This window comes from Pristiophorus japonicus, chromosome 1, assembly GCF_044704955.1.
Source record: "Pristiophorus japonicus isolate sPriJap1 chromosome 1, sPriJap1.hap1, whole genome shotgun sequence".
Classification (NCBI taxonomy): Eukaryota; Metazoa; Chordata; class Chondrichthyes; family Pristiophoridae; genus Pristiophorus; species Pristiophorus japonicus.
Window position 1 is genome coordinate 89,995,026 of NC_091977.1, and position 23,282 is coordinate 90,018,307.

The 23,282-nt window shown below is 46.0% G+C and overlaps 1 protein-coding gene across 1 annotated transcript in view; it reads left to right on the top strand.

The window, feature by feature from the left end:
- The window catches only part of LOC139227543 (A disintegrin and metalloproteinase with thrombospondin motifs 19-like), a 768,564-nt gene that overhangs the window by 533,329 nt on the left and 211,953 nt on the right, over positions 1-23,282 (top strand). The window contains exon 14 of the mRNA XM_070858408.1: positions 21,699-21,826. Within this exon, the coding sequence (XP_070714509.1) occupies positions 21,699-21,826 (128 nt within the window). The remainder of the gene's footprint in view (positions 1-21,698; positions 21,827-23,282) is intronic.

Below are 23,282 nucleotides of genomic sequence, written 5' to 3' on the forward strand. Positions count from 1 at the left end.
GAGGTTGGAATAAAAGCCCTCTTTGGTCTCATCCGTTCCATCGAGTGTTGCGGCGTATGCACTGATGACTGTGGTGTATTGATTCCGGTAAGGGTGAGTCGAAAAGTCATGAGGCGTTCATTAACCCGGGAGAAGGAGTCTTTGAGGCAGTCGACCAGTTCATTTTTGATGGCAAAGCCGACTCCGTGAAGGTGGCGTTCTTCCTCTAGTTTTCCTTTCCAGAAAAAGGTGTAACCTCCACCTTGTTCCTTGAGCTGGCCTTCCCCGGATCTCGCTTAGGGCGGCGATGTCGATATCCAAGCGTCTAAGTTCCCGGGCAACTATGGCAATGTGGCGTTCTGGCCTGTCGCTATGAAGAAGGCAAATGGCATGTTGGCCTTCATAGCTAGAGGATTTGAGTATAGGAGCAGGGAGGCCTTACTGCAGTTGTACAGAGCCTTGGTGAGGCCACACCTGGAATATTGTGTTCAGTTTTGGTCTCCTAATCTGAGGAAGGACATTCTTGCTATTGAGGGAGTACAGCAAAGGTTCACCAGATTGCATGGTATGGCACCGGGATGGCAGGACTGATATATGAGGAGAGACTGGATCAACTGAGCTTGTATCCACTGGAGTTTAAAAGAATGAGAGGGGATCTCATAGAGACATATAAAATTCTGTCGGGATTGGACAGATTAGAGGCAGGAAGAATGTTCCCGTTGCTGGGGAGTTCCAGAACCAGGGGTCACAGTCTAAGAATAAGAGGTAAGCCATTTAGGACCGAGATGAGGAGAAACTTCTTCACTCAGAGAGTGGTTAACCTGTGGAATTCTCTGCCGCAGAAAGTTGTTGAGGCCAGTTCGTTAGATATATTCAAAAGGGAGTTAGATATGGCCCTTACAGCCAAAGGGATCAAAGGAGAGAAAGCAGGAAAGGGGTACTGAGGTTGAATGATCAGCCATGATCTTATTGAATGGCGGTGCAGACTCGAAGGGATGAATGGCCTGCTCCTGCATCTAATTTCTATGTTTCTATTGGAGTTGTCCATGAGGGTCCTGACGTTCCAGGTCCCGAATTTCATGTTAACGAAGTGGAAGATGCGTGTACTTGAATTCTTTTAACGAGGGGTGGCCATTGCACACTGGTCCAGTGGCAAGGGGGTCCAAGACAGCTGGAGACCAGGCACTGTTGTATGAGCCTGTTGTATATCTGTAAAGCATGCACTCCCATGTTCTGCCACCAGGGAGCTCATCCCCTGAAGTCCCAAGGGATCCCAGCATCCCTTGGGAGCACTGTATATAAGCCGGCCCCGAAGGCCTGTTCCTCACTCTAGAGTGTCTTATTAAAGACTGAGGTCACTGTTACTTTAACCTCCCTGTGTGCAGTCTCATCTGTGTTAGGAACACAATAACTGGCGATGAGAATACGAATCCAACGCAAAGATGCAGCAAACTGTGGGCATCCTGGAAAGATTCTTGGAGGGTGAGGACTGGGAAGCCTATGTCGACCGGCTAGACCAGTAATTTGTAGCCAACGAGCTGGACGGAGAAGGAAGCGCTGCAAAAAGGAGAGCGGTTCTCCTCAGTCTGCAGGGCACCGACCTACAGCCTGATGAAGAATCTTCTGGCTCTGGTGAAACCCACAGATAAGTCGTATGAGGAGCTGTGTACACTGGTTCGGGAGTATCTTAACCCGAGGGAGAGCGTGCTGATGGCGAGGTATCGGTTCTACACGTGCCAGCGATCTGAAGGTCAGGAAGTGGCGAGCTATGTCGCCGACCTAAGGCGGCTTGCAGGACAATGTGAGTTTGATGGCTACCTGGAGCAACTGCTCAGAGACTATTTTGTACTGGGCATTGGCGACGAGACCATCCTACGAAAACTTTTAACTGTAGAGACACCGACCCTCAGTAAGGCCATTGCACAGGCGTTTATGTCCACCAAACAAATCTCTCAGCACACAAATGTTCATAAATTAACTTGAACTTTGTTTGCGAGCAGAAATGTACAGGGCAGAACCCACGAGTCTGCAACTGCCAGAAACCTCAGGTGACCCAGATGACTCAGAGTTCCCAACAAAGGATGAATGCAAGGCAATTCACACCTTGTTGGCGTTGTGGAGGCTTCCATTCAGCCGATTCATGCCACTTCAAAGGGTATGTTTGCAAGAGCTGTGGAACAATGGGGCACCTCCAACGAGCTTGCAAACGAGCTGCAAGCTCTGCAAAACCTGCTAACCACCACGTAGCAGAGGAAGATCGGTCCATGGTGGATCAAAGCAATTTCGAGGCTCAGATAGAGGAGGCAGATGCTGAAGTACACGGGTGCACACAATTTTGATGAAATGACCACCAAAAATGATCAACGTAAAGGAACTGGACACTGGCGCTAGCCAATCCATCATGAGTAAGAAGATGTTTGAGAGACTGTGGTGCAACAAGGCATTCAGACCAGCCCTGAGCCCCATCCACACGAAACTGAGAATGTACACCAAAGAGCTCATCACTGTCCTGCGCAGCGCCATGGTCAAGGTCACCTACGAGGGCACGGTGCACGAACTGCCACTCTGGATTGTCCCGGGCGATGGCCCCACACTGTTTGGAAGGAGCTGGCTGCGCAAAATCCGCTGGACCTGGGATGACATCCGAGTGCGATCACATGTCGATGAGGCCTCATATACCCAGGTTCTTAACAAATTTCCTTCCCTTTTTGAGCCAGGCATTGGAAACTTTTCCAGAGCGAAGGTGCGGATCCATTTGGTCCCAGAGGCACGACCCATTCACCACAAGGCGCGAGCGGTACCTCACATGATGAGGGAGAGAGTGGAAATCGAGCTGGACAGGCTGCAATGTGAGGGCATCATCTCCCCAGTGGAATTCAGCGAGTGGGCCAGCCCGATTGTTCCAGTACTCAAAAGTGATGGCACGGTCAAAATTCGCGGCGATTCTAAAGTAACTATTAATCGTTTCTTGCTACAGGACCAATACCCGCTACCTAAGGCAGACGACCTATTTGCGATGCTGGTAGGAGGCAAGACGTTTACCAAGCTCGACCTGACTTCGGCCTACATGGCGCAGGAGCTGGAGGAGCCTTCGAAGGGCCTCACCTGCATCAACATGCACAAGGGACTGTTCATCTACAACAGATGCCCGTTTCGAATTCGGTCGGCTGCAGTGATCTTCCAGAGAAACATGGAGAGCCTACTCAAGTCGGTACCACACACCACTGGTCTTTCAGGACGACATATTGGTCACGGGTCGGTACACCGCCGAGCACCTACAAAACCTGGAGGAGGTCCTCCAGCGACTGGATCGCGTAGGGCTGCGGCTGAAGAGGTCGAAATGCGTCTTCATGGCAATCGAAGTAGAGTTTTTGGGGAGAAAGATTGCGGCGGACGGCATTCAGCCCACAGACGCCAAGACAGAGGCTATCAGGAACGCGCCCAGGCCACAGAACGTCATGGAGCTGTGGTTGTTCCTGGGACTCCTCAACTATTTTGGTAACTTCCTACCAGGGTTAAGCACCCTTTTAGAGCCCCTACATGTGTTATTGCGCAAAGGTGAGAACTGGGTATGGGGAAAAAAACAAGTAATTGCTTTTGAGAAAGCCAGGAACATTTTATGCTCCAACAAGCTGCTTGTATTGTATAACCCGTGTAAAAGACTTGTGCTAGCACATCACGCGTCGTCGTACGGAGTCGGGTGTGTATTACAACAAGCTAACGTTGCGGGAAAGTTGCAACCTGTCGCCTATGCTTCCAGCAGCTTGTCTAAGGCCGAGAGGGCCTACAGCATGATTGAGAAAGAGGCATTAGCGTGTGTGTTCAGGGTAAAGAAAATGCGTCAGTACCTGTTTGGCCTCAAATTTGAGCTGGAAACCGATCACAAGCCCCTCACATCCCTGTTCGCTGAAAACAAGGGGATAAATACTCATGCCTCAGCCCACATACAAAGGTGGCCACTCGCGCTATCAGCATATAACAATACCATCCGCCACAGGCTAGGCAACGAGAACTGTGCGGATGCTCTCAGTCGGCTACCATTGCCCACCACGGGGGTGGAAATGACGCAGCCTGCAAACTTGTTGATGGTGGCGCAGCCCGCAGACTTGTTGATGGTCATGGAAGCGTTTGAAAATGATAAATCACCTGTCACGGCCCACCAGATTAGGACTTGGACCAGCCAAGATCCTCTGCTGTCCCTAGTAAAAAACTGTGTACTGCATGGGAGCTGGGCCAGCATCCCCGTTGAAATGCAAGAGCCAATCAAGTCGTTCCAGCGGCGAAAGGATGAGCTGTCCATTCAGGCAGACTGCCTGTTGTGGGGTAACCGCAACAAAGGGCAGGGAGATGTTCATCTCGGATCTCCACAGCACACACCCGGGTATAGTAATAATGAAAGCGATAGCCAGATCCCACATGTGATGGCCCGGTATCGACTCTGAATTAGAGTGCTGTGTATGGCAATGCAGCGTATGTGCTCAGTTGAGCAACGCGTCCAGAGAGGCACCACTAAGTTTGTGGTCCAGACCATGGTCGAGGATCCATGTCGACTATGCGGGCCCATTTCTCGGTAAAATGTTCCTGGTGATGGTGGATGCTTTTTCAAAATGGATTGAATGTGAAATAATGTCGGGAAGAACCGCCACCGCCACCATTGAAAGCCTGAGGGCAATGTTTGCCACCTACGGCCTGCCTGACATACAGGTCAGTGACTACGGGCCGTGTTTCACCAGTGCCGAATTTAAAGAATTCATGACCCACAATGGGATCAAACATGTCGCTTTGGCCCCGTTTAAACCAGCCTCCAATGGGCAGGCAGAGCGGGCAGTACAAACCATCAAACAGAGCCTTAAATGAGTCACAGAAGGCTCACTTCAAACCCGCCTGTCCCGAGTACTGCTCAGCTAACGCACGAGACCCCACTCGCTCACAGGGGTGCCCCCGGCTGAGCTACTCACGAAAAGGACACTTAAAACCAGACTCTCACTGGTTCACCCCAACCTGCATGATCAGGTGGAGAGCAGGCTGCAGCAACAAAATGTAAACGATGGTCGCGCCACTGTGTCACGGGAAATTGATCTGAATGACCCTGTGTATGTGCTAAACTATGGACATGGTCCCAAGTGGATCGCAGGCACGGTGATAGCTAAAGAACGGAATAGGGTGTTTGTAGTCAAACTAGACAATGGACAAATTTGCAGAAAGCACCTGGACCAAACGAGGCTGCGGTTCACAGACTGCCCTGAACAACCCACAGCAGACACCACCTTTTTCGAGCCCACAACACACACCCAAAGGATCAACGACACCACGCCGGACCAGGAAATCGAATCCATCACGCCCAACAGCCCAGCAAGGCCAGGCTCACCTAGCAGCCCTGCAGGGCCAACAACACGCCAGCCCAGCGAGGGCACAGCCAACACACCAGAACAGACATTTGTACCGAGGCGGTCCACCAGGGAAAGAAAGGCTCCCGACCACCTCACCTTGTAAATAGTTTTCACTTTGACTTTGGGGGCGGGGGGGATAGTGATGTTGTGTATCTGTAAAGCATGCACTCCCATGTTCCGCCACCAGGGAGCTCATCCCCTGAAGTCCCAAGGGATCCCAGCATCCCTTGGGAGCACTATATATAAGCCGGCCCCTAAGACCTGTTCCTCACTCTGGAGCGTCTTATTAAAGACTGAGGTCACTGTGTGCAGCCTCATCTGTGTTAGGAACACAATCGAGCCTAATTGCCTGCGGCGAGATGTTGGCCGTAAGCTCGGCGCCGAGTAGCGCCCTTGAAGGTAGTTGGCCTGAGACTTGGTTGGGGGCAGGCTTTAGGAAGGTCAGTTGTCTGCAGGAGTTCTGAGGGATGTTTTAAAAAGTTTCTTTCAAAGTTTAAAAAAAAAGAGTTTTCCAAAATTATTTAAAAGTTGCTCCAGAGATTTTAACAAATTTTTCTAAGTTGTTTAAAAGTGTAAAAGTTTTCCCAATTGTTTAAAAAGTTTCTCAAGTTGATTTAAAGTTTAAAAGTTGATTAAAAGTTTAAGATGTCAGTCACTAGTAGGTTACTCTCTTGGCACTGCTCCATGGGTGCTGCCAGCCCTCCGCAGCTGCACAAACCCCTGGCCAGACCACACCCGGAGCCCCCTGAGGCTTGGTTGTACGCGGGGAAGTAGAGGCCCAGTCATCCCCGAAGGGGGCCCGAACGCCGCTGGGGAGAAGCCTGGACGCTGCCAAGGAGAGGCCTGAATGGCGCCGGGGCCCTGGATGCCGCCGGGGGCCCAAACGCAAACTGGGTGTGTTGAGCAGTAGTTTTGGGTAGTTCCGACCCCGGAGTCCCTTCGGCCGGTTAAACGCTGGCCCTGGAGTGCCTTTGGCCAGTTAAGCGCCGGCCACGGAGTCCCTTCGGCCAACTCGAAGCCGGCCTCGGCAGCGACCCTGGGTTATCTGAGCGGTACAATATGCACAGAAAGTGGTACACAAGGTGGAGGCATGAAGGAGATACTCAGAGTAGCGTCCTAGGCCCAACTATCTTCAGTTGCTTGATCAATTACCTTTCCACCATCATAAGGTCAGAAGTGGGGATGTTCGCTGATGATTGCACAGTGTTCAGCTCTATTCACAACTCCTCAGATAATGAAGCAGTCCGTATCTGCATGCAGCAAAACCTGGACAACATCCAGGCTTGGGCTGATAAGTGGCAAAGAAAATGTATTCTTCACAAGTGCCAGGGATCAAGACAGAGCCTAACTACCTCCCCTTGACATTCAATGGCATTATCATTGCCAAATCCCCCACTATCAACATCCTTGAGGTCACCATTGACCAGAAACTCAATTGGACCAGCCACATAAATCTGTGGCTCCGAGAAAAGATCAGAGGCTGACCATCCTATGACAAACGTCGCAACTTCTGACTCTCTAAAGCCTCTCCGCCACCTCCAATTGCCAAAATGTGATGGAATACTTTCCACTTGCCTGGATGAGTGCAACTCCAACAACACTGAAGCAGTGCGACACCATCTAGGACAAAGCAGTCCACTTGATTGGCACACTATTCATCAGCTTAAACATCCATTCCCTCCACCACCATGCCTGCAATGTGTGCTATCTATAGAATGCACTGCTGGAAGTCACCAAGGCTTATTTGGCAGCATCTCCCAAACCCGTGACCTCCACCTCTAGAAGGACACAGGAACACCATCACCACCAAGTTCCCGTCCAAATCACACAACATCCCAAATTGGACATATATCATCATTCCTTCATTGTCACTCGGTCAAAATCCTTAAACTCCCTACCTAACAGCACTGTGGGAGTACCTTCACCGCATGGTCTTCAGCGGTTCAAGGAGAAGGCCCACCACACCTTCTCAAGGGATGGGCAATAAATATTGGCTTTGCCAGTGACACCCATAACCCAAGAATGAATAAAAACCACACAGATAAAAGGTGTACAGGCCAATAATGACTTACCTACTCTTATTGCTGGTGGTTAGTTTAGGAGGCTTAAGCTCACTGGGAAGATAATGACTGAAACATGTTAAAGGCTGGAAAAATATTAGATGGATCCTCATTGAAACTCATTGCTCTGTCTGAAGCTTGAAGTCATAAAGGTCATTACTTTCATTTATTTCTCTAACTGCTGGATCATTCCCAATGTCACACATTGTCATTGATTATAGTACCATGCCCACCATGAATCTGCAAACTTACGGATGCACTCTTCTGTAAAGCTGATTCATCTACGCAATTCTTCCAAGTGGAGAAAAGCTATTGGCCAAAGTAAAAATGTTACACTACTGGTTGGGGCTTTTAGTGCAGACTGTTCCAACGTGGAGCTGCAGTCACTGAGCAAACCCAACTGTGTTCCTCAAGTTCATCCGTGCCTGGCACCCAGAATATGATCCCCTTAGTCACTGCCAAATACTAGGATCAACACAGGAACATTTCATTCTTAGTTAGCCTTGTGCCTTTTTTTAAGATAAAAATAAGATCAACTCCAAGGTTGACTTTTTGGGAACCATCGACATGGTTTAAAATCACAACTCATGATAGTACCGTATAACTTCAGCCAAGCACAATTAAAAGCAGGCATTTAAAGTGACAAAGTCCATTGCATAGCAAACATCTGGTTTGCTCAAACAGCGATTTAGGCATCTTGAATGCTCTAGAGGATGCCGTACAATTATAGCTGTTCAAAATGTGTAAGTTATATATGACATAATTTTACCATTCATAGAAACATAAAAAATAGTGCAGGAGTAGACCATTCGGCCCTTCGAGCCTGCACCACCATTCAATAAGATCATGGCTGATCATTCAGCTCAGTACCTCTTTCCTGCTTTTTCTCCATACCCCTTGATCCCTTTAGCCGTAAGGGCCACATCTAACTCCCTCTTGAATATAGCCAATGAACTGGCATCAACAACTCTCTGCGGTAGGGAATTCCACAGGTTAACAACTCTCTGAGTGAAGAAGTTTCTCCTCGTCTCAGTCCTAAATGGCTTACCCCTTATCCTAAGACTGTGTCCCCTGGTTCTGGACTTCCCCAACATCGGGAACATTCTTCCTGTATCTAACCTGTCCAGTCCCATCAGAATTTTATATGTTTCCATGAGATCCCCTCTCATCCTTCTAAACTCCAGTGAATAAAGGCCCAGTCGATCAAGTCTCTCCTCATATGTCCGTCCAGCCATCCCGGGAATCAGTCTGGTGAACCTTCGCTGCACTCCCACAATAGCAAGAACGTCCTTCCTCAGATTAGGAGACCAAAACTGAACACAATATTCCAGGTGAGGCCTCACCAAGGTCCTGCACAACTGCAGTAAGACATCCCTGCTCCTATACTCAAAACCCCTAGCTATAAAGGACAACAGACCATTTGCCTTCTTTACTGCCTGCTGTACCTGCATGCCAAATTTCAATGACTGATGTACCATGATATCCAGGTCTCGTTGCACCTCCTTTTCCTAATCTGCTGCCATTCAGATAATATTCTGCCTTCGTGTTTTTGCCACCAAAGTGGATAACCTCACATTTATCCACATTATACTGCATCTGCCATGCAATTTCCCACTCACCTAACCTGTCCGAGTCACCCTGCAGCCTCTTAGCATCCTCCTCACAGCTCACACTGCCACCCAGTTTAGTGTCATCTGCAAACTTGGAGATATTACACTCAATTCCTTCATCTAAATCATTAATGTATATTGTAAATAGCTAGGGTCCCAGCACTGAGCCCTGCGGCACCCCACTAGTCACTGCCTGCCATTCTAAAAAGGACCCATTTATCCCGACTCTCTGCTTCCTGTCTGCCAACCAGTTCTCTACCCACGTCAATACATTACCCCCAATGCCATGTGCTTTAATTTTGCACACCAATCTCTTGTATGGGACCTTGTCAAAAGCCTTTTGAAAGTCCAAATACACCACATCCACTGGTTCTCCCTTGTTCACTCTGCTAGTTACATCCTCAAAAAATTCCAGAAGATTTGTCAAGCATGATTTCCCTTTCATAAATCCATGTTGACTTAGACCGATCCTGTCACTGCTTTCCAAATGTGCTGTTATTTCATCTTTAATAATTGATTCCAACGTTTTCCCCAGAAGCCTTGCACTTTGAAATCATAAGAGAATGCACCCAAAACCTGGCAGCAGAACTTAGCCTGTGCCAGAAGTGTATGGGCCAGCATTACCAAGAGAGGTTCATGACAAATCATTACAAATCATTTCAGTTAAGAGAATCTATCTTGCCATTTTGACATCAGTCACCAACATTTACTGTCAGATATTGAAGGCTAGATTTTCCACTTTTCTGCAAATCACCCAAAAATGGGCGTTATTTCCAGCGTGGGCGGTAAATATGAGTTTTCAGATCGCCGGATTATCGCCCATTTTCAAACCCCCTAGTTTTCATTTTTTTTAAATGGGCGTTGACGCGAGTGATCTGAAATGGGTGTTAGCGTTAAACCTCTCTGACCTTCTGCTGTAAAGTGTTGCCGTCCTTAGCAACGGCATGGCAACGCTCGTTTCCCTCGATTCATAGAAACATAGAAACATAGAAAATAGGTGCAGGAGTAGGCCATTCAACCCTTCTAGCCTGCACTGCCATTCAATGAGTTCATGGCTGAACATGAAACTTCAGTACCCCCTTCCTGCTTTCTCACCATACACCTTGATCCCCCGAGTAGTAAGGACTTCATCTAACTCCCTTTTGAATATATTTAGTGAATTGGCCTCAACTACTTTCTGTGGTAGAGAATTCCACAGGTAATTCAGGAGGTCAGGGGTCATCATTACATGTGCAGAAGAGGAGACAGAGAGAGAGGGAGCAGAGAGTGACTGAAAGCGTGTGTGGGTGTGGTGTGTGCTTGTTTGGCTGTTGTGGGAGGCACGAGGGAGATTCACCAGCAGCAAAAAGCCTATTAAGCACCAAGAACATAGTTGGCACTGAGTTTTTGTCCAACAAATAATATATAACATAGAAAGGATGGAGGAGGCACTGGAACTATTAGCCAGAAATACTGGTGGCAGATGGCTCTCAGTGGTCACGGAGCGCAGCACTGCACCCCAAGGTGCTACACCCCACTGCCAACGACACATGAGAGCCAGGAGGAAGATCTTGCTTCTGGCTCGGAGCACGTTCCCACCTCGGACTTCCCTCTCCCGTATCCGTTCAAGCAGCGATTCTGCTGTCATCGACCCCCCAATGAAGCAGCGTCTGAGGAGCTCCTCAGCCAGGCGGCTTGGAGTCAGGAGGGGAAGGGGAAGGAATAGATGTGGGGTGGAGAAGTGGGGGGGAAGGAAAGTGTTGTCTGGGGCATATTTTTAGGTTGCTGCTGCTATTTTGGTGGGAGAGTCAGGGCAAGGGACTACATTATTGGTTTGCATTTGTGTTCTGTTTTGCGGGAAATGGGGACCATTGTAATGATGTAAATGTGATAATTTTGTTGTGGGGTGAGGTGTTTTTTTACAGGAATACTTATAATTTCAGACAAATGGTCGGATTAAATGTTTTTTATTTAACATAACCTTGTTGCGCATTGTCTCAGATAGCTGCACCATTGCACACTGGTGATTCCTTAACATGAAAGGGTATAATTACACTTAACTTGAATAAACTTAAACTTTAATGGTCACCAAGGTGATGCACACCATTGATGTATGACCTGCACACTCAGCGGTGTTGCAGCTTTGTAAATACCACCAATGTTCTTTCAAGCAAAGCGCTCATTTATGAGCTGCTGACGTAAGAGTCTTGCAGCTATGTAGCCACCACGGGCCCTTTCATGTGGTCTACATGGGAACATAGTTTCAGCATCAGCCTGATTGTCTGGCCCGAGGTCAGCGTCCACCTCCTTGTCGTCCTTTTTCTCCCTCTCCTGAGGTGCACCATCAGACCCCTCTGGCAATTCTTGTCCTCTCCTGATAGCCAAATTGTGGAGCATGGAGCACACCACCACGAATTGAGCTACCTGCTTAGGGTGGTATTGGAGCTCGCCTCCTGAATAGTCCAGGCATTTAAGCGCTGTTTCAGCACTCCAATGGTTTTCTCGAAGATGTTGCAAGTGGATCTGTGGCTCTCATTGTATCGCTTCTCGGCTTCGGTGTGGGTGTCATGCAGGGGAGTCATCAGCCAGGTGGCGAGGCCATATCCTTTGTCACCAAATATCCAGCATTGACCTTGTGGCTGATTGGTAAACATGTCAGATACTGTGCTCTTATGCAGGATGTGAGCATCATGAATGCTGCCCGGAAATTTAGTATGCACTGTCATAATAATTTGTTGACAACGAGTTGCACATTCAGGGAATGGAATCCCTTGCGGTTCTTAAAACCCTCCTGAAAAGGTGCCCGCATCGCGATGTGCTTACAGTCTATTGCTCTCTGCACCTTGGCGAAGTTAGCAATTTGGTAGAATCCTCAAGCCCTCTGAGTCTGAGCCTCCCTGGTCATAGGGAAGCTGATAAAGTCCATCCTGCTATGCGTACAGGGCTTCAGTGACCTGTCTAATGTAGCAATGTGTGGCATGCTGAGATATACCACAGATGTCGCCAGCTGAGGCCTGAAAGGAACCCGACGCGTAGAATGAAAGTGCCGCAGCCACCTTGACCTCCACAACAGTACGGTCCCGATAGTGCTGGCAGGTTGCAGATCTCTCCTGATGAGCTGGCATATCTCACTGATAACCTCTTTGTGGAAGCGCAGTCTCCGAAGGCAGGTGGTGTCTCACAAGTTGAGGTAAGACTGCTTCTCCCTGTAAGTGCGGGGGGTGTAACGTCTGGTCCTCCTCATCAGTCTGGCACATCTTACATTGGGCACATGATGTTGTCGAATGTACCTTCTGCCATCTCCAGTCTGCAGCATGTGCGTGGTCCTCAAGAAAGGCTGAAAAATGACAGGCCCCATTCCAATAGCTATCTATTACACCGATCGTTCACAAACAATGAATGTCCCCACTAAGACAGCTAAAGTAAGTTCCAATCGTCCACAGTATGATAAGATGTTTGTTCACATGTTCACATCACCTCAAAACACCTCCAGAGTACATCCAAACTCCCCTGAAGTTGAAGCAGAGCAGCCTTTTAAATGATGCGACCGGAGAAAATGGCGTCCATACCGCTGTGAGTAGTTCCGGTCAGTTCAAATTTTTCACCGCGGTTTTCTCGGCAAGCAATATTGTAGGCGAAATGTGTGCGAGGTGCCGAAAGTAAGGATGGACGATTTTCTGGGCGTTAGTTTCGACAAATATGATCTTTACGACAAAAAACAGTGGCCGGGCGGTATTGTTAAATCTCGGCATTAATTACATGCCGAAAGTAACGCTGGGCGATATTATGGGCGTTGGTGTCACCTATTCTGATCTTTCCGCGCAAAAAAAGTGGGTGGGCGGTATTATTTTTTATCGGTGTTATGTACATGCCGAAAGTAATGCTTGGCGATAAGTGACCGAGAAATGGCCGTTACTTTCCACTTTGTGCCTAAATGGGCGATATATGGGCGTTACACCTCATTTCAGTGTTAAAATGGACGTTAAGTGGGTGGTATGCATGCAAAAATAATGGAAAATCTAGCCTCGTGTATTATGTGACTCATAACATTGTATCTAATACACACTGGCATGGCACATTCTGGACCTCAAATTCCATTAATCTCAGTATTCACATTTAAATATTGTGCTGAGTTGAATTCTTGCTGTAATGGGGTCCAAGACCCAGGGTCTGTCAGATGAGTCTTTCAGATGTTGGGGTTCAAAAGAAGATAGGGACCTTGCATGCAATTACGGAGAAATTGTAATAAATGTTTTCCAACTTTGGGAAATTGTAGCATGCCACCCATAATATTTTCATATCCATGATTTCCTGCTTAGGACAGCCAGAGTGCAAGGCTCCCTGCCAGCAATGCAAACTTCAAAATCGACCATTCGTCTCATTAATAGTGTGAATAATTCAGGCCTTCATTTGAAACAAAACATCTAAAACACTTACCTAGCACACCCTGGGTCTCTGACCTGATTAAAACAGGACTTCAGCAGAGAATAACATTTAAATGTATCCTTAATGGAGGCCTCCTACTCGTAGCAAATTATCCCCTTTAACTCAGCACCAGCAATTAAGCATTTCCCTCTTCTATCTTACCCTTCAATACTTTCTGCACTTTCATTATTGTCAATAAAAATGTTCATTTATCTGTAGTTGGGTCACAATATTTACTTCAAAATTATTGTGTTTGACTCATTAGATCGGCAATTAAACATAATCTTCTCATTGGTGTATTTTCATCATAGAACTTTACCTCAACCATTTGCCGGTTTCTTTTATTCTTGGAGATTGTGTTCAACCAACATGACACCTCCTTCCAGGCCTCCCTCTTGGTACATGGATTTAGGTGGTTAAAGACCATTCCAAACATTGCAGATCTCCTGGCTGTAACCTTTATTCCTCTTGCCTTGAAAATTTGACCTTTCTGCATTTTAAAGATACAGATGCCATTTTGTAATCAGTATTACTGTCCAGTAACTTATAAGGACCAAGAGTTTCATTCCAGGGTTGTTCTGGTGCTGAAACATGATTATTCATGCTGTTCAATAATTGGGTATGTTAACATCACTGATAGTAAGCTATTAAGCAGGATATAAGAACATAAGAAATAGAACAGGAGTAGGCCATACGGCCCCTCGAGACTGCCATGCCATTCAATAAGATCATGGCTGATCTGATTATGGACTCAGCTCCACTTCCCTGCCCGCTCCCCATAACCCCTTATCGTTTAAGAAACTGTCTATTTCTGTCTTAAATTTATTCAATGTCCCAGCTTCCACAGCTCTCTCAGGCAGCAAATTCCACAGGTTTACAACCCACTGAGAGAAGAAATTTTCCTCATCTCTGTTTTAAATGGGCAGCCCCTTATTCTAAGATCATGCCCTCTAGTTCTAGTCTCCCCCATCAGTGGAAACATTCTCTCTGCATCCACCTTGTCAAGCCCCCTCATAATCTTAGATGTTTCGATAAGATCGCCTCTCATTCGTCTGATCTCCAATGAGTAGAGGCCCAACCTTCTCAACCTTTCCTCATAAGTCAACCCACTCATCCCTGGAATCAACCTAGTGAACCTTCTCTGCACTGCCTCCAAAGCAAGTATATCCTTTCGTAAATATGGAAACCAAAACTGCACGCAGTATTCCAGGTGTGGCCTCACCAAAACCTTGTATAGATGTAACAAGACTTCCCTGCTTTTATACTCCATCCCCTTTGCAATAAAGGCCAAGATACCATTGGCCTTCCTGATCACTTGCTGTACCTGCATACTATCCTTTTGTGTTTCATGCACATGTACCCCCAGGTCCCGCTGTACTGCGGCATTTTGCAATCTTTCTCCATTTAAATAATAACTTGCTCTTTGATTTTTTTCTGCCAAAGTGCATGACCTCACACTTTCCAACATTATACTCCATTTGCCAAATTTCTGCCCACTCACTTAGCCTGTCTATGTCCTTTTGCAGATTTTTTATGTCCTCCTCACACATTGCTTTTCCTCTCATCTTTGTATTGTCAGCAAACTTGGCTACGTTATACTCAGTCCCTTCTTCCAAGTTGTTGATATGGATTATAAATAATTGGGGTCTCAGCACTGATCCCTGCGGCATCCCACTAGTTACTGGTTGCCAACGAGAGAATGAACCATTTATCCCGACTCTCTGTTCTCTGTTAGTTAGCCAATCCTCTATCCATGCTAATATATTACCCTCAACACTGTGAACTTTTATCTTGTGCAGTAACCTTTTATGTGGCACCTTGTCAAATGCCTTCTGGAAGTCCAAACACACCACATCCACCGGTTCCCCTTTATCCACCCTGTTCGTTACATCCTCAAAGAACTCCAGCAAATCTGCTCACATTTCTATTTATTGAGGACAATGGGCATTTATAGCAATAGTGATGGAGTCTGTAACTTCTCTACCATTATTGGTGAATATTGCTGGAGACTGAAGTTGAGTTTCGTGAAGAGCCCAATCAAAGAGGTGGCAGACTGATGTGGAGGAAGAGACCTTGCACCCGACGAACTTACAGGGAAAAGCAATCATACCTGAACTTGTCCGATAACACGTGCCTTAGGAGGCTGCGCTTCTGAAAGGAGGTCATCGCTGAGATATGCCAGCTCATCAAGAGAGATCTGCAGCCTACCAGCACCATCAGGACCGCACTACCTGTTGATGTAAAGGTTACTGCGGCACTTTCCTTCTATGCATCGGGCTCCTTTCAGGCTTCAGCTGGCAACATTTGTGGTATCTCTCAGCATGCCACTCATTGCTCCAGTTGACAGGTCACTAAAGCCCTTTACGCACGCAGGATGGACTTTATAAGCTTCCCTATGACCAGGGAGGCACAGACTGGGAGGGCTTTGGGTTTCTCGAGAATAGCAAACTTCCCCAAGATGCAGGGAGCAATAGACTGTAAGCACATCGCCTTGAGATCACCTTTACAGGATGTGGCAGTGTTTTGTAACCAAAAGGGATTCCACTCCCTGAATGTGCAGCTCGGTGCCGATCACAACCAAATAATCATGGCAGTAAATGCTAATTTTCCAGGCAGCATCCATGATGAGCACATCTTGCATGAGAGCACTGTCTCTGAGCTGTTTAACAGTCAGCCACAAGGTCACGGTTGGAAGCTGGGGGATAAAGGATATGGCCTTGCCAGCTGGCTCATGACCCCCCTGCGTAATCCCCAGACGGAAACAGAGAAGCGCTACAATGAAAGCCATATAGCTACACGCAATATCGTTGAAAAGACAATTGGAGTGCTGAAGCAGTGCTTCGGATGCCTGGACCACTCTGGAGGCAGCCTGCAATACCACCCTGACCAGGTCACTGAGTTTATTGTGGTGTGCTCCATGTTGCTATAAGGAGAGGACAACAATTGCCAGATGAGGCTGCCGGTCCGCCTCAGGAGAGAGTGGAGGCGGAAAAGGCAGATGAGGAGGAGGATGATGAGGACCTCTGGGAGGACAATCAGCCTGGTGATGAACCCATGCCCCCACGCCCCCCCGCAAGACTGGAAAAGCCACGTGGGAGTTACGCAGCTGTAAAACTCTTGCGTCAGCAGCTCATAAATGAACGCTTTGCATGAACTTGGTGACAGTTACAGTTACGGAACGACAACAGTTGCAGTTGCATTACGTTTCATCCTTGCCTGGTCTGGCCATTATTTTCTAACAATTGTATTTGTGTTTTTCCTTACCGTATGTTATTATAAGACACTGCACAACAATTGTGCGACGCTCTCCATGCACAGTCTGTAAATGCCCTCGATGCGATCTGCCAGTAGCGGCGTGTGCTGACCTCACTTACTTAACCTCCATGGGGTCGGTGTGGGCACTGTACGCCTTGGAGTCGCCGGCTGCAAGCCGCTTGGTCCTGCTACGACGGCGGCGGTGAAGTGGCCACAGGTACAACATCCAGAGTGATGCAAGGGGCATCCTCCTCCCTTTCCATAACTTCCTTCTCTGGTTCAATGGTGTCTTCCTCCTCCGCACCTGTGGTGATGACCACCTGCAAGTTGCCAAGTGCTGGGGCAGATGCAGGTGTCGGTGTGGCCTCTCTTTGCGCCATCGGAGTTGTGGGACCCACAAAACAGAATTGAGCTTATTGAGCTTATTAGAACAGAAGGGTACACATGATTCTTGCACTGCGCTGGCATACGTAGGAGGAGCAGCACGACTACCATAAATGTGACCGAGAGACGTTACATATTAATGCATCATATGGTAGTACATCTGTGTGGAATTCATTGCCCCAGACAGCTGTGGAGGCTGGATCAGTCGGAGATAAACAGAATGATAAGGGAGTGAAGGTTTATGGGGAGCGGCCAGGAAAGTGAAGCTGAGCCCTACATCAGATCAGCAACGACCTTATCAAATGGTGGAGCAGGCTCGAGAGGTCAGATGGCTTGCCCCTACTCCTATTTCTTATGTTCTTATGTTGTTAACCTGAGAAGAGCACAGAAGCTACATGCATAACATGACATTCGTATATTATAATGAAATGCCATTACATTACTTTGAATTTACACTGCTTTACACATTGCTCACATGACGCAAGGGAGGGTTCTGCATCACCACGGATGGTGGCCGAGCGATTGTGGCTGCCGACCAGTGCTTCCAAGTCAGTAAAGATGGAGAGCTGGGCAGAGCCTCCTCCCACGCTCTGCCCGATTCTTAGATATCTTCTGCAAACATAACAACAGCATAGCATAAGCTAATTGACTAGGTACTATCAGGGAAAGACAACAGTTTCCAACATTATATGCTAATAGGGTTTGTATCCACATTGATGTATGGTTATAACAAAGATCGTGTTTAGGATCTAATGCTTGACACAGACATCTCGACTACAATCTCCATGAAGGGCCCCCGGGGTGGGGGCAGGGAGTGGGGAATCAGGACAGGTGGTAAGCTCGGCAATGACAGGAGCTAATGTCCCAAAGTGCCCCAGGGCAGACACTGAGCCAGGACAGCTCTTCCCCAGTCCAGGCTGGGTCACTGTGTAAGTAACAGCAGCTGGAGAGACTGACAGTCTGGGTAAAGGTGACTGGACACCTCAGTGCTCAGTCATGCCCCATCCACCAACATAACCCAAAAGGAAACGGTGCCAAAATTAGACTTAAAGGGCGCAAATTCCGAGCCCTGTCCAGATCTTAGCAGGGAATCTATGCTCGAATAACCAGCTTAATTTCAATCTGGGATATTTACATATTTATTATGTGCATCATTACAATTTTAAATCTATGTAATACTTACTCTTGCCGAAGCAACCAGGCTGTTCCAGCGCTTACGGCACTGGTCCGACCTCCTCGCCTCATTTGATGCTGCGGAGACCACATCAGCGATCCCGCCTCAAATTTTGCGATAGGCCTGGGGTGGAAGTTTCCCACGCCCACCCTGGGTTAATTGGCCCCACTGAGAGTGCACCTCGTTGACGAGGGCCTCATTCGCTTCATCAGAAAAGGACTTGACCCTCCTCCTCCCCGCCTCCACATCGTGCCCACTCTCTGAGATTCATTTTCAGACATTTTATTCTGCAAAAGAGCTCTTTCTCTCTCTCCCTCTGTCCTCTCTGTCTCTCCTCTCTCTCTCTCTCTCTCTCCCTCCCTTCGCCTTCTGCACATGCCTGGATGACCCCTGACCTCCCGAATCGCAGGAAAACTTCTTTGCAAAAAAAAAACCGCATGCGCAGAAAAGCTGCTGCTAGGGCAGCCACGCCTTCCATATCGCTGAGGCCCATTTTGCATCGCAAAGGCCCAATTCATATCGCTGAACTATCTCTGGGCTATAGCCGGGGAAAAAAAGCCGAAAGTTGCGATCTGAAAAATGGGCGATCTTCCAGCGATCCTAAAAGCTGAAACATCGCTAAGGCTGGAACATCGCCCATTATTTGAGCCCTAGCAATCTAAGTGAAAAGTCTAGCCCTTTTAGCTTTTAATTACATTCATTGTGGATTCTTATTTTTGTTTTTGAAATGTTTAATACATGGAAAATGTATTGTATGCAAAGCTTTTCTCTTCTTTCTACTATTTTGCTAATCAAGGTGATATGTATCAGTACTAGAGAAATTTAACATCTTCCCACTTTTTGCATTCTATATCAGCATCAAGCCTTCCAAATCAAGTATAAAATCGGTTGGATGAAATGTCAAGCCCCAACAGTGTGCTTTAATTGTGCAATAATTGCATATTTATTTTGCGATCTCCACTCCAGATACTTTTACGGTTATATCCTGAATAAAACCTTTAATTGTTCCAAACTGGCTATTCATCTCATTGCTATTTGTGAAATCTTGCTATGTGCAAAATGGTTGCTCTGTCAATGTAAATATAGTCATTACAATTCACTGTACATGAAGCAATTGGAAGATGTTTTTGAGAGATGATTAGGTGCTGTACAAATACACGTAGTTAACCTGAGAAGAACACACTGCTGTACTAGGATGAATTTCCATTTCCCACATCAACTAGCCTTATGTCTTTTCAGAATAATTCCCAATTTAGGGACTGAAATTCTGCTCCCCTTCACTGACAATATAAGTGCTCGCCAGGAGCAGAGATGTCAGAAAACCTAATCAGACTCGGTCCATTTTTTGTGTATGTGTGACGCACATGAGCACTATCCTGCCTCATCAGAAATTGCACAATCTCAAACTTTTCCACCAACAGGAAGTGCAGGTGCCAATTTATGAAGCTGCACCAGAACATTTCTCCCCCTGCCCAGGAAATCCTGTCCCCTGCATGTCCAATCATGCCTGAGATCATCCTGGGAATGCATGCATTGCACTCAAATCAGGGGAGAGCAGACAACCCGGGAAGTCCCCTCTGTACATCTGGAATACACAATGCACCAAGCAAAATGTGCTAATGCCAACAATGAATCAGGAGTCGAATTTCAGCCCCTTAGGGACAAATTACATTATAAACCTGTACTCAATTGGAACTGGGCAACAACAAGGGGTTATAGTGATCAGGGGAGACATGAGAAGTTATAGCTCTTCAAAACGTCAGCAGAGGTGCTGCCCTGCCATACTTCCATCATCTCACAGGGTGCAGGGAAGACGTCGCCTTTGGTCACCTTACTGTATTTTGACCGTTTCAATGCATATTATTCTGTTAATTCTATTTGAAGGATGTATAACCATGCAGTATTCATTATATATAGATTTGCATTGGGCCTACAGGATAGGCTTATGCCACTACCAAGTTTAGCAATAAACGATACAGAACGGAAGATCCCAATTTTGATTCCATTCTTTGTCGAGCCAGCCAATCTCAGCTGAGGGAGCAGGGTGGGTACTACATAGAAACACAGAAAATAGGTGCAGGAGTAAGCCATTCGGCCCTTCAAGCCTGCACCACCATTCAATATGATCATGGTTGATCATGCAACTTCAGTACCCCATTCCTGCTTTCTCTCCATACCCCTTGATCCCTTTAGCCGTAAGGGCCACATCTAACTTCTTTTTGAATATATCTAACGAACTGGCCTCAACAACTTTCTGTGGTAGAGAATTCTACAGGTTCACAATTTTCTGACTGAAGAAGTTTCTCCCCATCTCGGTCCGAAATGGCTTACCTCTTATCCTTAGACTGTGACCCCTGGTTCTGGACTTCCCCAATATCGGGAACATTCCTGACTCAATGAGGAGAAAAAGTATCCAAGGTTCCCACTCCCGGTGAGAATCCAGACTCTTGCTGGAAAGCATGCCTGTAGTGACGTTGGAAGAGGACAGGATCGGTCTCAGCTGTCAATGGCCATGGAACCATACACCAGCAAGAGTCAGAACCTTCAGGAATTAAGGGAATAAAATTGGCAACAAATAAAAAGAACTATACTTCATATCAAAGATGTTGGATCTTTGAAAGATATGTTAGCTTTTTGATAGCTTTGTTTGTAATATACATATAGAACAGGTCCGAATTGAATTTGACTTTGTTTCTGACTTGACACCAGTGCCTTCAATTTTATTTTTAATGCAACCTAGTTCACAATCAGAATTATGTTTCTAGCATCTTAACATATTTGTCTGACCCCTTCCCCCTGCCCCCCTGTCCTCTCTAGGTTAGTATTACATGTTTGTGCACATTTTAGACTAAAAAATGAGTCATATGAACACCAGATTTGATTCATTTTGTTCGTTTTTCCTGAGAAAATCACAATATGATATTGGTATTGTACATATTAACATGTTTGTGTGAAATTCCTTTGCCCACTATTTTAATAAAGATGATAACCCATTTATGTTAAATGAAAATTGTGAAACAGGTTACCACCTTTGTTTAAATAGCAGACGTTCATGTTATCGATTTCATTACTAATATTTAGTTCTGCAATCTCAACCTGACAGGTTGCAGTACACAGGATTTTAAAATATATTTACATTTTTATGGGAATGCTACCACAGTATTATGTTGGAAGTGTCCTGATATCTATAGTGGGAAAAATAATCACTTTAGCTATTAGATTTTCAAATTTCAATTATCTTCCTTTTTTACAATTTTTAGAATTTTATAGCCAGTACATGTATCAGTAAAGGTATACAGAGTATATTGGGATTTCAATCAAAACCAGCACACAAACTGTCAAGTTGAATGATCAGGAAATATTTCTACACATAAGGTTTGATTGTAAAGTATAAACTAGACTAATGTATGATGTGTTTCATATTGTTTGATTTCCTGTTCAGAGAAGCCCTGTGCACTGTTTTGTTCTCCTCTGGGGAAAGATCAACCTATGCTGATCTCAGAGAAAGTGCTTGATGGAACGCCATGTGGTCCACATGAAGCAGACATCTGTGCTAACGGTACATGCCAGGTATGTACAAGTGCTTCTACAAAGACCAGTTACATTAAGTGTTACAAATAGTCAATTGTTACTATTCTTTGTTTTAATTAAGAAAAATAGAAATTGCAGTTGCAGTTATTTAATCATGAGGCAAACATTTACACATCCTTCTGAGTCTCAAAATAAAAAAAAAAGCCCAAACTTAATGAAAAGTTGATTTTATGGTGGGAGAATACTCAGTTAAATATTGAGCTCTTGGACATTTTTTTAGCATGGTCCTTCCAGATTCTAAGTTGTTGAAGTTTCAAATTTAAAAATGAAATAAAAAAAAACGAGGCTTTATTCATGCATCATCCATTGTGCCTTTGCTGACTGCTCTCTTAAAAAGCCCCAAAACAATGACAGGGGATTTTTCTTTTTCCCTTTAACTTGGGTTTGGTGCCTTAAATACACTAGACTTTATCAAAAATATTTTAAAGAACCTATTTTGTAATGAAAGTCATTCATGTAAAGAATTGGGGTTACGCACTTTGAATTTCTGTTGTTCACATGTATTTTGATCAGAATCCTACATTTAGCCATTCTGAACAACAATTCAAGATTTCACAGGAATCATAACCAACTTCAAAGTCCAGCAGACCCAGTCTCATTACTGCTGGGCCTCCCCACTGGAGAATCAGACTCATGATGCAAAGACAATTATAGTTTCAACAAGAAGGTGCATTTCCTCTACCTTTCCTTCCCTACCTGTAGGATGTCAGCCAGTCAGAAAGGATGAATTAACGACCTCCTGCTTAAGCTGGAGAAACACTAGCCACTTGCAGCTGTTTGCCTAGAGTCAGCATATTCTCCTCACTTGCCCTATGAGCCCCGGCATTCATCCAGAATCGGGCTAGAAGCAAAGGGCTCAAGTTTCGGCCTGAGTTGCTCCTATTTTTTTGGAGCAACTAGTTTAGATTGAAGCATCTTAGAAATTGCAATTCTCGGCATTTAGTTTGCTCCAGTTCAAGTGAGTTAGAATAGTTTCATTTTAGAACAGATTTTTTTTTCAAAAGGGGGCGTGTCCAGCCACTTGTGCCTGTTTTGCAAGTTTAGGAGCGAAAACTTACTCCAAACTAACTTAGAATGGAGTAAGTGTAGATTTTTTCCCTCAGAAACACCTTGCCTACAATTATAAATCAGACGTAGGGAACGAGAGATGGGGGGGTTTAACAAACATTAAACGCTACACTTTGACGAATAAACAACCATCATCAATAATAAATGATAAATAAATCAATAAATTAACCAAATAATCAATCAAAAAAAATTAAAAAATTAAATAAAAAATAAAAAAATCAATCAATCAATAAAAAATTAACTTTCTACTCATCTACTGCAGCACCGGGAGCCCTCCAACAGCCCCCAGTGTCTCTCTCTCTCTGTCTCTATCAGTGTCTCTGTGTTTCTGACAGGGGGAGGGAGGGAGAGGGAGGAGGGGATGGGG